The sequence below is a fragment of the Malaclemys terrapin genome, chromosome 3 (assembly GCF_027887155.1).
Source record: "Malaclemys terrapin pileata isolate rMalTer1 chromosome 3, rMalTer1.hap1, whole genome shotgun sequence".
NCBI lineage: Eukaryota > Metazoa > Chordata > Testudines > Emydidae > Malaclemys > Malaclemys terrapin.
In genome coordinates this window covers 207661602-207677629 of record NC_071507.1, presented here as the reverse complement: position 1 = coordinate 207677629, position 16028 = coordinate 207661602, and the positions used below count along the sequence as shown (strand labels likewise).

Below are 16028 nucleotides of genomic sequence, written 5' to 3'. Positions count from 1 at the left end.
GGGGATCAGGGCAGCCCAAGGGCCCCCGCGGGCACCAACCGCAGCAGAGGAGAAGGCGGCACAGGGACCCCGCCATGCCCCCGGCCACGCGCCCCTTGCCCCAGTTCCTGGCCCCCCAGGAGCAGCCCCAGTTACCTTCTGGCGCTTGTAGACGCTGGGCAGCGGGGCCACCTCGCAGTCCTTGTGGGCCCCGAACACCTTGCACAGGGAGCAGGTGGGCACCTCGCAGCTCAGGCAGTAGATGTTGATCTTCTCATCCTCGTGTTCATCGCACATCAGCTGCTGCTCTGCCTTGGCGTGCAGGGGCCTGGGGACGGGCACAGCATGGGCCCCGCTCCCTGCACACCCCCTGCCGGCCCCCCCACCCTCTGTGTCCCCTGCAGCCCCCCGCACGGCCTGGAATCGCCCCACGCCCTCAGGAAACCCCGTGCACCCCCTGCCGGCCCCCCCACCCTCCGTGTCCCCTGCAGCCCCCTGCACGGCCCAGAATCAACTCACGCCCTCACTCCCACCTGTTCATGCTCTCTGTATGTGTGTATATATATCTCCCCTCAATATTTATTCCACTCTATATGCATCCGAAGAAGTGGGCTGTAGTCCACGAAAGCTTATGCTCTAATAAATTTGTTAGTCTCTAAGGTGCCACAAGTACTCCTGTTCTTTTCACACCCTCAGGAAACCCCGTGCACCCCCTGCTGGGCCCCCCACCCTCCGTGTCCCCTGCAGCCCCCCGCACGGCCTGGAATCGCCCCACGCCCTCAGGAAACCCCGTGCACCCCCTGCCGGGCCCCCCACCCTCCGTGTCCCCTGCAGCCCCCCGCACGGCCTGGAATCGCCCCACGCCCTCAGGAAACCCCGTGCACCCCCTGCCGGGCCCCCCACCCTCCGTGTCCCCTGCAGCCCCCTGCACGGCCTGGAATCGCCCCATGCCCTCAGGAAACCCCGTGCACCCCCTGCCGGGCCCCCCACCCTCCGTGTCCCCTGCAGCCCCCCGCACGGCCTGGAATCACCCCACGCCCTCAGGAAACCCCGTGCACCCCCTGCCGGGCCCCCCACCCTCCGTGTCCCCTGCAGCCCCCTGCACGGCCTGGAATCGCCCCACGCCCTCAGGAAACCCCGTGCACCCCCTGCCGGTCCCCCCACCCTCCGTGTCCCCTGCAGCCCCCCGCATGGCCTGGAATCGCCCCACGCCCTCAGGAAACCCCGTGCACCCGCTGCCGGTCCCCCCACCCTCCGTGTCCCCTGCAGCCCCCCGCATGGCCTGGAATCGCCCCACGCCCTCAGGAAACCCCGTGCACCCCCTGCTGGCCACCAGGGCCCCCCCACCCTGCGTGTGCCCTGCAGCCGCCCTGCATGGCCCAGAATTGCCCCACACCCTCCATCCCCCAGGAGCCCTGCATGGCTTGTAATCACCCCACGCCCTCAGGAAACCCTGCGCACCCCCCCGACCCCTCAGTACCCCCCTGCACAGATCTTCCCCTCCCCTCCCCAAGCCCTTAGGCCCCCCAGGCCCTGGCAGACCCATGCCCCTCGCTGGGCCTCTGCCCCCTACCTGGTCGACTCCTGCTTGTAGATGTCGATGATGTTCTCCACGAGCAGGTTGCGCTGCAGCCCGTAGACGCCGTGCCGGTCCAGGACGACCTCGTGGCGGCAGGAGGGGCACCGGAACCGCCCCCCCGACGACACTGAGCTCGAGCCCCGCGACTGCCACAGTGGGTTGGAAGCCTGGCAGGGAACGGGCACGAGTCAGGGGGATGGGGCCAGCCCGCGCCAGGAACGCTGAGGCCAGGAGGCCATGGGGGGTGTGACGAACTGGGCCTGTTCTCACGGTGGTCTGTGAATGCTGACAGGGGAGTGTGCTGGGATAGTCTGCATTGCAGAATGGGATCTGCCCGAGGGCGCCCGAGGGCGCATACCTGAGTGTGTAACATGAGAACCCAGGAAGGGGTTGAAGGCGAGGCGACTCCTTAGCCCGGGAAACTGAACAAAGGCTGTGGGAGGGGTGGTAAAAGGAGAGGGCTGGAAGCAGGGAGAAGGAGGCTGGAGAGATGGCTGGGAGGCAGGGATGGCTCTGACCCCCCCCAAAGGGGGGTGGGCTGGCATGTCCTGGGACCCCAAGCTGGACCTAACTGAGGGGGGGCCCTGTTGTCTGTGCCTGCAAGACCTGTCTTGGACTGTATTCCTGTCATCCAAATAAACCTTCTGCTTTACTGGCTGGCTGAGAGTCGCAGTGAATCTCGGGAAGAGGGGTGCAGGGCCCTAACTCCCCCACAATCCGCAACAGGGGGAGACCCACATATGCCCGCCCAGCGCTGAGCACCCAACCCGGGGTCGCCCCTCTGTGCTCCGGCCCCAGAGCGGGCTGCAGGGCACCGCCCCAGGCGCTTGGCACAGAGACAGCAATACCCAGGGGGAGCGCAGGGCAGAGTCACAAACTTAGGCCAGGGCAGGGCTGGGCCGCGACGTACAGCAGCAAAGGGGCCAGCTCTGCCCGGCTCAGGGGAGCGAGCCCCTTCGATAGCCCTGCCAGCCCCACCCACAGCCCCGCCCACAGCCCTGCCAGAGCCGCACCAGCCCCTCCCACAGCCCTGCCAGGGCCATCATAGCCCTGCCAGCCCCGCCCACAGCCCCGCCCACAGCCCCACCAGAGCCGCACCAGCCCCTCCCACAGCCCTGCCAGGGCCACCATAGCCCTGCCAGCCCCGCCCACAGCCCCTCCCACAGCCCCGCCAGAGCCGCACCAGCCCCGCCCACAGTCCTGCCAGCCCCGCCCACAGCCCCGCCAGAGCCGCACCAGCCCCGCCCACAGTCCTGCCAGCCACACCAGCCCCGCCCACAGCCCTCCAGCTCCGCCCACAGCCCCACCCGGGTCACACCAGCCCCGCCCACAGCTGAACCAGGCCGCCCGCTCGTCACTCCCTGCACCCCAGTGCGTCTCACCGGGCTCCTCTCCCCAAGCCCCAGACAAACAAGCAGCTGTGACGAACTGGGCCTGTTCTCACTGTGGTCTGTGAATGCTGACAGGGGAGTGTGACTAGGATGGTCTGCATCGGGGGATGGGAGTCTGCCCGAGGGAACATACCTGAGCTTGTAACATGAGAACCCAGGAAGGGGTTGGAGGCCAGGTGACTCCGGGGCCCGGGAAACTGAACAAAGGCTGTGGGAGGGGTCGCTGAAGGAGAGTGCTGGAAGCAGGCTGGAGAGATGGCTGGGAGGCAGAGATGGCTCTGACCCCCCAAAGGGGGGCTGGGCTGGGATGCCCTGGGACCCCAAGCTGGACCTAACTGAGGGGGGCCCTGTTGTCTGTGCCTGCAAGACCTGTCTTGGACTGTATTCCTGTCATCCAAATAAACCTTCTGCTTTACTGGCTGGCTGAGAGTCATGGTGAATCGCAGGAAGCCGGGGGTGCAGGGCCCTGAGTTCCCCAATACTCCGTGACAACTGGTGGCAGCGGCGGGATCTACTGCACCCCGTGGACGGCGCTTCCTGCAGTAAGTGACTGGGGAGCAGTAAAACGAAGGGGGATTGACGGGGACCAGGCGTGCTGGAGAGTGAGAGAGAGACGGTTATTACCCCTGGGAGTGTGTGACCAGCGAGAAGGACTTTTGCAGTAACAGGGTCCCCCGGGGGGATCGCAGCGAGTGGTCCCAGGGGCGGAGGAGTCTGCAGCTCGACCCTGGCAGAGAGGTGGTGACCTCGAGAAGGGCTGGCACACTAGGGGTCCCCCTGGGAACTGTGGGGAGCTGTGAGCACACAGGCCGGTGAGTGGCCAGCAGGAAGATGTATGCCAAGCGGCTTAAGAGCGACCTGGTGGAGCTGTGCAAGCAGAGGGGGCTGTGCATTGGGAGGCTCACCAAAGCACAGCTCATTGCCCGGCTGGAGGCGGAAGATCGCGCGAATGAACTGATCCGTGTGTCTCAGGGAAGCAGCCTGGCAAATGCAGCGCAGGCACCAGTGTCTGTCCCAGCTGGGAGTGGTCAGCCGGCTGCTGAGGGCTTCCCGAGACCCCTCCTTCCTATGCCTAGGGGAAGGGTGGGGAGGAGCCCAGCAAATACCGAAGGCGCCGTGGCCCCCCCGGCCAGCTGGGGACCCTCCCGGCGACGCTCGCCGGCCAGCAGAGGATCCTCCCGGCGACGTTCAGCATCCGTGGAGCGGAATTGGCTGGAATGGGAGAAAGAGCTAAAACTGAGAGAGCTGGAGGATCGTGAACAACAGAGACAGCATGAACGGGAGGAGAAAGAGAGACAGAGACAGGAGAATGAGAGACAGCATCAGCATGAACGGGAGGAGAAAGAGAGACAGAGACAGCATGAACGGGAGGAGAATGAGAGACAGAGACAGCATGAAGAGAGACAGCGTCAGCATGACCTGGAACTGGCGAGATTGAAGGGCAGCGAACCCCCGGCTGCGGTGAGTGAGGGGGGACCCAGGACTGCACGGAGCTTTGATAAGTGCATCCTGGCCCCACGCAAGGAGTGGGAGGACATGGATGACTTCCTGGAGGCCTTTGAGACGGCCTGCGAGCTGCACCGGGTTGATCCCGCGGACAGACTCCGGGTCCTTACCCCCTTACTGGACCCCAAAGCCGTGGCATTGTACCGCCAACTGGGAGAGGCAGAGAAAGGGGACTACGAACTATTCAAAAAGGCCCTGCTACGTGAGTTTGGGCTGACTCCTGAGATGTACCGGGAAAGGTTCCGGAGTCAAGATAAAACCCCTGAGATCTCATATCTGCAACTAGCCGTCCGCATGGAAAGATACGCCAGCAAGTGGGCTGGTGGGGCCCAGACGAAGGAGGACCTGGTCAAACTGCTGGTACTGGAGCAACTGTATGAGCGGTGCCCATCTGACCTGAGGCTGTGGTTGGTGGACAGAAAGCCAGAGAACCCGCGACATGCAGGCCGGCTGGCCGATGAGTTCGTAAAGAGCCGGTCAGGAGATAAAAGGGAGGAGTCCCAAAGGAGCAGTCCCACCACAACGCAGAGAGAGAGTCACCATGGGACCTCCCCGTGGGAAAATACAGAAAAACCCCATCAGAGGGGAACATCCGGCGTCAGGACCATCCGTCCCACTCAAGGGGACCCATGGGACATGGGCTGCTACCACTGTGGCCAAAAGGGCCACATATGGGCCCAGTGCCCCAGGCTCAGAGACAGGCTGAGCAGACCGAACCCACAGAGGGTTGACTGGGTAGAGACCCAGCCCGGCGAGAGGCAGCATTCCCAGGGAAGGGAGGCTGGCAGAGTACCACCTGCTAAGGAGGGAGGCTAGCTCCTCTAGGGGGCTGGATGCTCCAGATTCAGGGTTTTTGGTTTATATGGTAGGCGCGGGGCTGTCCCTCCGGAGAGAGTACCTTGTTCCCCTGGAGGTGGATTGGAGGAAGGTCGATGGATACTGGGATACGGGCGCAGAGGTGACGCTGGCCTGGCCCGAGGTGGTGGCCCCAGATCAGGTGGTGCCCAACACCTACCTGACCCTGACGGGGGTGGGCGGAACACCAGTCAAAGTGCCCGTGGCAAGGGTACACCTGAAGTGGGGGGCCAAGGAGGGCCCCAAGGATGTGGGGGTACACCCGTATTTACCCACTGAGGTGTTGATGGGGGGGGACCTGGAGAACTGGCCAAGCAACCCCCAGAGGGCACTGGTTGTGACCCGCAGTCAGAGCCGGCGAGGGGCACTGCGCCCTGGCCTTGGGGGGGGTGCCTTGCCTGAGGCGCAGGACCCTAACCTGGTGGGGAGGGAACGCCCAGGGACACGGCTCAGGGAGGCTGCAGCTTCAGACCCAGCGGGCGAGAAAGAGCAGGTGGCCATCCCTGTCCCAGCTGCTGAGTTCCAGGCCGAGTTACAGAGAGATCCCTCCTTGCGGAAGATAAGGGACCTGGCCGACCTCAATGCGGTACAGACCATGGGACGAGGTGGCCGGAAAAGGTTCCTGTGGGAGAAGGGGTTCCTGTACCGAGAATGGGCTCCCCCAGGGAAAATGGAGTCAGGGGGGATCAGGAGGCAGCTGGTGGTACCCCAGAAGTATCGCCGCCAGCTGCTGTGCCGGGCCCATGACATTCCCCTCTCAGGGCACCAGGGAACCTGGCGTACCCAGCAGAGGCTGCTACGGAGCTTTTACTGGCCTGGGGTCTTTGTTACTGTCCGACAGTACTGCGGATCCTGTGACCCCTGTCAGAGGGGGAGGAAGGCCTGGGACAAGGGGAAAACAGCTTTAGGACCCTTGCCCATCATAAAGGATCCTTTCCGGAGGGTGGCCAAGGTTAAAAGGGCGGCTCTAAACCAAGAGAGCCCAAAGCACAGACCTCCAGACTGGAGCGCTGGGAGAGGACCACAGCCCAGTTGGAGCCCCAGAGGTATGGGGGTGGGGAAAGGGCACAGGCCGCATAAACCTTCCCACATGCGAACTGCGAGTGCCATCAAGCACCCCCGACCTAAGGGGGGGCGTGAAACTGAAGGGGCCTGGTGTAATTCTCACCAAGGAATGGGAGGGATGCGGGGGCATCCATGGGAACGGGGGGTAGGTTCAAAATTCCCCGGGTCACTGGCTAAAGTGACTCTGCTCAGTTCGGTCTCGAAGGGGGGAGAGATGTGACGAACTGGGCCTGTTCTCACTGTGGTCTGTGAATGCTGACAGGGGAGTGTGGCTGGGATAGTCTGCATTGGAGGATGGGAGATGGTCCGAGGGCGCATACCTGAGTGTGTAACTTGAGAACCCAGGAAGGGGTTGAAGGCCAGGTGACTCCTTAGCCCGGGAAACTGAACAAAGGCTGTGGGAGGGGTCGCTGAAAGCAGAGTGCTGGAAGCAAGCTGGAGAGATGGCTGGGAGGCAGAGATGGCTCTGACCCTCCCCAAAGGGGGGTGGGCTGGGAGGCCCTGGGACCCCAAGATGGACCTAACTGAGGGGGTCCCTGTTGTCTGTGCCTGCAAGACCTGTCTTGGACTGTATTCCTGTCATCCAAATAAACCTTCTGCTTTACTGGTTGGCTGAGAGTCATGGTGAATCGCAGGAAGCCGGGGGTGCAGGGCCCTGAGTCCCCCAATACTCCGTGACAGAGCCCCAGAGGTATGGGGGTGGAAAAAGGGCACAGGCCGTATAAACCTTCCCACATGCGAACTGCGAGTGCCATCAAGCACCCCCGACCTAAGGGGGGGCATGAAACTGAAGGGGCCTGGTGTAATTCTCACCAAGGAATGGGAGGGATGCGGGGGCATCCATGGGAATGGGGGTAGGTTCGAACTTCCCCGGGTCACTGGCTAAAGTGACCCCGCTCAGTTCGGTCTCGAAGGGGGGAGATGTGACGAACTGGGACTGTTCTCACTGTGGTCTGTGAATGCTGACAGGGGAGTGTGGCTGGGATAGTCTGCATTGCAGGATGGGATCTGCCCGAGGGCGCATACCTGAGTGTGTAACATGAGAACCCAGGAAGGGGTTGAAGGCCAGGTGACTCCTTAGCCCGGGAAACTGAACAAAGGCGGTGGGAGGGGTCGCTGAAGGCAGAGTGCTGGAAGCAGGCTGGAGAGATGGCTGGGGGGCAGAGATGGCTCTGACCTCCCAAGGGGGGCTGGGCTGGGATGCCCTGGGACCCCAAGCTGGATTTAACTGAGGGGGTCCCTGTTGTCTGTGCCTGCAAGACCTGTCTTGGACTGTATTCCTGTCATCCAAATAAACCTTCTGCTTTACTGGCTGGCTGAGAGTTATGGTGAATCGCAGGAGGCCGGGGGTGCAGGGCCCTGAGTTCCCCAATGCTCCGTGACAGCAGCCCAGACTGAAAGACGCTTCCCCTGGGAGTCTGGATGGGCCTGGTCTGTCCCGACGGCCAGGCCTGAGCCCACAGTTGGGAAACTCACTGCCAGGCCCTGCGAGCTGCTCCTTGCCTGTCTCGTGCGCCCGACTTTCCATCAACGCCTGAATAACCTGCCCTGCATCGGCCCCGCGAGACGAGACGGCCACAGCCCGGCCGGCCGGAGGAGACAAGGCCCAGCCATGTGACGTCCCAGCCCGGAGTGTGAACCAGGGGCCAGGGGCGCCCTGCCAGCCAAAGCCCTGTCCGTGGCCAACCAGCTGCCCCGTGCTCCAAAGTTGCATTTCCCCAGCTTCCCTCTCCACTCTCCTCCGCCTTGTGTCCGGCTGGTGATCCCTCTTCACACAGCAGGTCTGTGGCCAGGGAGCCCTTTCCGTCCCCGCAAGGCCGCTCAGCGATGAAAAGGAGACGCAGGTATTTTACTGCCAAAGCAGAGAGACTTTCGCGTACGTTTGTGCTCCACAATCACTCAGTTTCGTTTCTGTGTAAATGCTTGTTTGAATTTCTTGTTCGTTCCTGATTGACGAGGAACCTGCCGGGCTCAGAAAGAATGGGGAGGGGAGGGGGGCGGGAGGGTGTTTGCCAAGGACCCGAGTGTGACGAAGTTGGGGGGGGTTCTTGGTTTTTCCTTGTTTTTCCAATGGTTTGCATGCAGAGGGGGTGGGACTCAGTTTCCCTGGGTGTTGCTGGTTTAACGAGGTGAGGGAGAGGGAGTTTGTTGTTACACGGGACCGGAGAGGGACCTTGGGACCCCAGCCGATGGCCTGGAGGACGGACACCCCAGCGACTGGTGACCCAGAGGCCCAGCTCAGGAGACGCAGCCGGTTCTGGCCAGTGGGAGGACCATGGGCAGTGAAGAGAGGACCCCAGTGACCTGACCAGCCGGTTCCAGCCAGAGGACAGAAGCAAGGAGAGGAGGCCCGGTGTACGACCCTGTTTACCTGGAGAGAAGACAATGGACAGAGGCAGGGCCTGGGGCCGGGGAGCTCAGATGCCCAGCTGCGAGCAGAGGGGGCTCTGGGCTGGAGAGGGGGAGCAGGCAGAGCCCCCCTGGATGCAGGGAGACTGGGATGTGCTGGGCTGAGAGAGGCCAGGCCTGAGGCCCTGAGCATTTCCTGTGCTGTGTTCAACTCTCAATAAACCCTCCTGTTTCATGCTGGCTGAGAGTCACTCCGGTCTAGAGAACAGGGTTGCATCAACCCCTTCGGGGGTGGAGGCCCCGGGGTCCCAGAGCGAGGGGACTCCCTGAGGGGGCCCACGGCAGAGACAGATGTGCTGAGGCTCAGAGAGGTGCGGCTCCAGGAGGTGGAGGGCCTGACCCCGGGAGAGAGTGGACCCCCGAGAAGGGCTGTCGCACTGGAAGGGGCACCCCCCACGGACCGCATGGGGCCATGAGTGAGCCACGACCTGTGAGTCGGTGACACTGAGCCAGCCACGGGCTCTGGAAACCCCCCAAACCCGAGAGTCGCTGTTCTAAGGTGGGACAGTGACAGAGTCAATAAATAACTTGAGATCAATGCAACAGGCCTCGGCCCAGGAGTGGGGGCTGCTCAGGGAAGCCAGTGCCCGTGGGGGAGAGTCTCGCTGACAGGGTCGTCGGCTGACTCGCACTACCCCCATGGGACAGCGGGCTCTGGCCACGGGGGGCACATGGCACAGGGACGGGGCACATTGTGAACGCAGGCTCACCAGACACTCGTCCGAGCCGCAGTCGCAGGGGGAGCCGGCAGCTGTGACTCTTGAGGGCTGTGCGGGCAGCTCAAAAAACCCACAGCTGAGGCGGTTCCCTGCCTCCCGGCCACGGTGACCCCGGAGGGGCAAACTGGCCGCCGAGGGAGCCCCCAGCCTTGGCAGCGTGTGGAGAACGTGGGAGCACGTCGGGGTCTCAGATGCCGATCGCAGGAGCTGGGGCCAATGTCCAGGGCCAGCCGTCGGACCAGAGGGCAGCGCACCCCATGGACCAGAACCGAGCCCACGGGCCCCTGGGCCCCTCACTGGAGCAGTGACCCTGCAGGCTGGGTGCTGGTCCAACCAGGGAGGGGACGTGGGGCTAGATGGACCCTGATTCTGATCCACCTGCCCATTCCTGGGCCGATCTTCCCACCTCCCCCCGGCCGGAGCTGAGGAACACCCCAACCCCAGCCCCCTAACTTACCCCTCCAGTCCGGAGGCTGCACTAATCACCCAAAGCAGGGGCCCCCCACAACTTGAGCAGAAGCAGCAGGCACCAAGCAGGACCCAGGGACCCCTGGCGCCCACCCTGCCGTGCCCAAGAGGCCCCCTCCCGCCCCCCACCCTGCTGGTCGCGCTGGGCACTCACGGCCATGGAGGCTGCCCCACACCAATAGACCAGCTGTGCCAATGTCTCTGGAAGGGGCTGCAGAGGCGGGGTCCCCAGGGTGCCCTGGGGAGCCCCAGACGGGCACTTGGCAGGAGCCCAGGGCAGAGGCCAGTTACTATTGGAGATGGAGAGGGGACGCGCAGGCTTGTGAGCAGGCCACAGGGAGCGCCAGGGGCTGGGGAAAACCACAGAGCCCCCCTCCCCAGCCGTGAGGGGTGGCTGCATGGAGATGAGACAAGGCTGGGGGCCACTGCAGGTCCGGCCATGTGACGCTGACTCCGACCAGGCTCTGCGGGGTGGATGAGTGTCGGGGGGCCTGGCCCCCCACGCAGCCCCATCCCCATCCCCCAGTGCCGCTCCCAGCCCCCATGCAGCCCCCAGCCCCAATGCCACCCATCCCCGTAGCCCGTCTCTCCAGTCCCCCCCCCCCCCGCACACACACACCTGGAAGATGTCGTTGGCACACTTGCGGCACAGGTTGTGCTGGCACGGCAGGATGACCACGGGCTTGCTGAACATCTCCAGGCAGATGGGGCAGATCAGCTGCTTCTCCAGGCTGTCCATGCTGTGCGAGTCCCCCAGCATGGGCTTGAATCCCACCGCAAAGTTCATCCCCGCGGCCCTGCCCTGTGCCCTACGCCTGCTCCCACGCTCTGCCCCGGCCTCCCCTTGGGCTGCCTGGCCCTGGCCTGCACTCGCCCCGTCTGGGCCTCTTTCTCCCTGCGTCCGTCTGCCCCAGAGCCGCTCCCCTGCCCGTCTGCACTCGCTGCCCGCTCCGGCCGCGGCCCCAGCCCCAGCGGTGAGCGCGGGCGCTAATTTTAGCAGCACGTGGGCCCCGTGGAATCCCAGAGCCAATTTTATCCCGGGCCGAGGCTGCAGCTGTCAGCGGCGTCGGGTGACACTGAGTCACGCTGCCTCGTGAGGCCTGGCTCCAGCGGGGAGCCTGGGGGCAGGCAGCGGGCAGCCCCCGTACTGCTGGGGGGCAGCTGGAGAGCCAGGCGCTAAGCCGAGACCCAGCCACTGGGTCCTGGGCCTGGCTGGACGGGGAGGCGCTCATGCAGTGGCGCGTTGCCCCAGCTCTCACTGTCCCGGCCTGTGCTGCCGGGGGCTCTGGGCCAGGCTGGTGACGCTGGGTCCTGGCAGGCCGGTGTGCTCCTCCCCATCGCAGCCAGTGGCCCTGCGGTGCTGTCCCGGGGGGAGGAAAAGGGCCCCATGCAGTGGGGTGACCCTGGAGGGCAGCCTGCTCCGTGGGGTCCGGAATGGGAGCAGCCCCCGCAGCGCCGGCCCTGCCCAGATGTGCTCCCAGGCCAGGCCGCGAGGCACCGCAGGGAGACCAGGCAGAGGGAGGCCAAGCCGGGACGTGCGCGTGCTGGTTACTCCAGGCCGGCTGGGTGGGTGCAGCTGCAGGGTTCAGGGGCTGACATTGCTGCAGGGGAGCGGATTGGGCTCTTGGTGACTGTGCCACACGCCAGGGCCCCTGCGCCTGTAATTCCCCTCAGGGGGCCAGCAAGGCCGGCACGCTCGGGCCCCAGCCCCCTAGCCAGGGCCCCCTTGGAAACCCACGTTCCCCTCCCTCCTGCAGGGGCACTGCCAGGGTGCACAGCTGCCTGCCTTCTCTGGGCTGTTCCCAGCAGACAGGCTGGCCAAGCGCCCGGACAGCTTCAGGCTGACAACACAGTGACTGTCCCGGTGACAGAGCCACACAGCTCTCCTGTGTCACCCTCGTACCCGGCTGCTTCAGGCTGACAACACAGTGACTGTCCCGGTGACAGAGCCGCACAGCTCTCCCGTGTCACCCTCGTACCCGGCTGCTTCAGGCTGACAACACAGTGACTGTCCCGGTGACAGAGCCGCACAGCTCTCCCGTGTCACCCTCGCGCCCGGCTGCTTCAGGCTGACAACACAGTGACTGTCCCGGTGACAGAGCCGCACAGCTCTCCCGTGTCACCCTCGCACCCGGCTGCTTCAGGCTGACAGCACAGTGACTGTCCCGGTGACAGAGCCGCACAGCTCTCCCGTGTCACCCACGCACCCGGCTGCTTCAGGCTGACAGCACAGTGACTGTCCCGGTGACAGAGCCGCACAGCTCTCCCGTGTCACCCACGCACCCGGCTGCTTCAGGCTGACAGCACAGTGACTGTCCCGGTGACAGAGCCGCACAGCTCTCCCGTGTCACCCACGCACCCGGCTGCTTCAGGCTGACAGCACAGTGACTGTCCCGGTGACAGAGCCGCACAGCTCTCCCGTGTCACCCACGCACCCGGCTGCTTCAGGCTGACAGCACAGTGACTGTCCCAGTGACAGAGCCGCACAGCTCTCCCGTGTCACCCACGCACCCGGCTGCTTCAGGCTGACAGCACAGTGACTGTCCCGGTGACAGAGCCGCACAGCTCTCCCGTGTCACCCACGCACCCGGCTGCTTCTGGCTGACAACACAGTGACTGTCCCGGTGACAGAGCCGCACAGCTCTCCCGTGTCACCCACGCACCCGGCTGCTTCAGGCTGACAACACAGTGACTGTCCCGGTGACAGAGCCGCACAGCTCTCCTGTGTCACCCACGCACCCGGCTGCTTCAGGCTGACAGCAGAGTGACTGTCCCGGTGACAGCCGCACAGCTGTCCTGTGTCACCCACGCACCAGGCTGCTTCAGGCTGACAGCAGAGTGACTGTCCCGGTGACAGAGCCGCACAGCTCTCCTGTGTCACCCACGCGCCCGGCTGCTTCAGGCTGACAACACAGTGACTGTCCCGGTGACAGAGCCGCACAGCTCTCCCGTGTCACCCACGCACCCGGCTGCTTCAGGCTGACAGCAGAGTGACTGTCCCGGTGACAGAGCCACACAGCTCTCCCGTGTTACCCACGCACCCGGCTGCTTCAGGCTGACAGCACAGTGACTGTCCCAGTGACAGAGCCACACAGCTCTCCCGTGTCACCCACGCACCCGGCTGCTTCAGGCTGACAGCACAGTGACTTTCCCGGTGACAGAGCCGCACAGCTCTCCCGTGTCACCCACGCACCCGGCTGCTTCAGGCTGACAGCACAGTGACTGTCCCGGTGACAGAGCCGCACAGCTCTCCCGTGTCACCCACGCACCCGGCTGCTTCAGGCTGACAGCACAGTGACTGTCCCGGTGACAGAGCCGCACAGCTCTCCCGTGTCACCCACGCACCCGGCTGCTTCAGGCTGACAGCACAGTGACTGTCCCGGTGACAGAGCCGCACAGCTCTCCCGTGTCACCCACGCACCCGGCTGCTTCAGGCTGACAGCACAGTGACTGTCCCGGTGACAGAGCCGCACAGCTCTCCCGTGTCACCCACGCACCCGGCTGCTTCTGGCTGACAACACAGTGACTGTCCCGGTGACAGAGCCGCACAGCTCTCCTGTGTCACCCACGCACCCGGCTGCTTCAGGCTGACAGCAGAGTGACTGTCCCGGTGACAGCCGCACAGCTGTCCTGTGTCACCCACGCGCCCGGCTGCTTCAGGCTGACAACACAGTGACTGTCCCGGTGACAGAGCCGCACAGCTCTCCTGTGTCACCCACGCACCCGGCTGCTTCAGGCTGACAGCAGAGTGACTGTCCCTGTGACAGAGCCACACAGCTCTCCCGTGTTACCCACGCACCCGGCTGCTTCAGGCTGACAGCACAGTGACTGTCCCAGTGACAGAGCCACACAGCTCTCCTGTGTCACCCACGCACCCGGCTGCTTCAGGCTGACAACACAGTGACTGTCCCGGTGACAGAGCCGCACAGCTCTCCTGTGTCACCCACGCACCCGGCTGCTTCAGGCTGACAGTAGAGTGACTGTCCCGGTGACAGAGCCGCACAGCTCTCCTGTGTCACCCACGCACCCGGCTGCTTCAGGCTGACAACACAGTGACTGTCCCGGTGACAGAGCCGCACAGCTCTCCTGTGTCACCCACGCACCCGGCTGCTTCTGGCTGACAGCAGAGTGACTGTCCCGGTGACAGAGCCGCACAGCTCTCCTGTGTCACCCACGCACCCGGCTGCTTCAGGCTGACAACACAGTGACTGTCCCGGTGACAGAGCCGCACAGCTCTCCTGTGTCACCCACGCACCCGGCTGCTTCAGGCTGACAACACAGTGACTGTCCCGGTGACAGAGCCGCACAGCTCTCCTGTGTCACCCACGCACCCGGCTGCTTCAGGCTGACAACACAGTGACTGTCCCGGTGACAGAGCCGCACAGCTCTCCTGTGTCACCCACGCACCCGGCTGCTTCTGGCTGACAGCAGAGTGACTGTCCCGGTGACAGAGCCGCACAGCTCTCCTGTGTCACCCACGCACCCGGCTGCTTCAGGCTGACAACACAGTGACTGTCCCGGTGACAGAGCCGCACAGCTCTCCTGTGTCACCCACGCACCCGGCTGCTTCAGGCTGACAGCAGAGTGACTGTCCCGGTGACAGAGCCGCACAGCTCTCCTGTGTCACCCACGCACCCGGCTGCTTCTGGCTGACAACACAGTGACTGTCCCGGTGACAGAGCCGCAAAGCTCTCCTGTGTCACCCACACACCCGGCTGCTTCAGGCAGACAGCAGAGTGACTGTCCTGGTGACAGCCGCACAGCTCTGCTGTGTCACCCACGCACCCGGCTGCTTCAGGCTGACAACACAGTGACTGTCCCAGTGATAGGGCCACTGTGATGTTACTGGCATGAACTGGGACCATATAGATCATTGGTGCAACCAAGGTCCTGTAGTGGCACCAAATCTTGTATAAAGGGGATCAAATAAGGTGACTATGACAAAGTTATGGTTGGCTGGCTATGATTACGCTATCTGTGTGCATATATCATTTTTGTTTTTAAAGTTATAAGTATTGGCTCTAGACTGTCTGTATCTCAAACTTGTGCTATGCTTCTGGGTGACATCCCAGACAAGCTGATGTTAGCTCTGCCTAGCCTGCTTGATGGCCCATTAAGGACCATCAGCTACAACTGACCCACTGAGAGAAGCAGATGCGCCTTGTGACTCAGCAAGGCAGGGACCTGCCTATGGACAGAACTCGGAGGTTTTTCCAGGCCATGGGCTGGGAAGCTGGGGTTTGGAACAAAGGAAGCAGAGGCCACATGACAAGAGACTACAAAAGGCTGCTGCAGCTCCTCCATCTTGTCTTCAATCCGGCTTCTGACCTCTGCAGGGACTTTGCTACAAATGGAAGCTCTGAACAAAGGACTGAGGACCCATCCTAGTTGGGGATGTTCCAGAGACTTGATTTGAACCTGCAGTTTATTCCATCACTGCTACAAGCCTGAACCAAGAACTTTGGCATTACTGTATGTAATTGATTCCATTTAACCAATTCTAACTCTCATCTCTATCTTTTTCCTTTTATGAATAAACCTTTAGATTTTAGATTCTAAAGGATTGGTAACAGCGTGATTTGTGAGTAAGATCTGATTCGTATATTGACCTGGGTCTGGGGCTTGGTCCTTTGGGATCAGGAGAACCTTTTTCTTTTACTTGGGTGTTGGTTTTCATAACCATTTGTCCCCATAACGAGTGGCACTGGTGGGGATACTGGGAAACTGGAGTGTGTAAGGGAATTGCTTGTGTGACTTGTGGTTAGCCAGTGGGGTGAGACCGAAGTCCTCTCTGTCTGGCTGGTTTGGTTTGCCTTGGTGTGCAAAGGACCCCCAGCCTGGGGCTGTAACTGCCGTGCTCTCAGCAATTTGTCCTGAATTGATACTCTCAGAAGTGTCCCACCAAAGGCAGCATTGTTACAGCCGCACAGCTCTCCTGTGCCACCTAAGTGCCTGTCAGGACACTCCATTCAGGGTCAGAGCCCATGTTGGCACAAGCAACTGCCCACTTGTCCTTGGCCCCCCTTTCTCTCCCCAGTCTGCAGGTCTCTGGGCGCC

The 16028-nt window shown here is 63.1% G+C and overlaps 1 protein-coding gene across 2 annotated transcripts in view; it reads right to left on the bottom strand.

Annotated features, from left to right (window-relative positions):
* Positions 1-10921, bottom strand: part of TRIM54 (tripartite motif containing 54) — a 42686-nt gene extending 31765 nt beyond the window's left edge. For both annotated transcript variants that reach the window (XM_054022100.1, XM_054022101.1), the window contains exons 1-3: positions 10591-10921; positions 1553-1725; positions 136-307 (exon numbers count right to left, since the gene is read on the bottom strand). In XM_054022100.1, the coding sequence (XP_053878075.1) occupies positions 136-307; positions 1553-1725; positions 10591-10758 (513 nt within the window). In that variant the 5' untranslated portion in view covers positions 10759-10921. The remainder of the gene's footprint in view (positions 1-135; positions 308-1552; positions 1726-10590) is intronic.
* Between the last annotated feature and the right edge of the window lie 5107 nt (positions 10922-16028).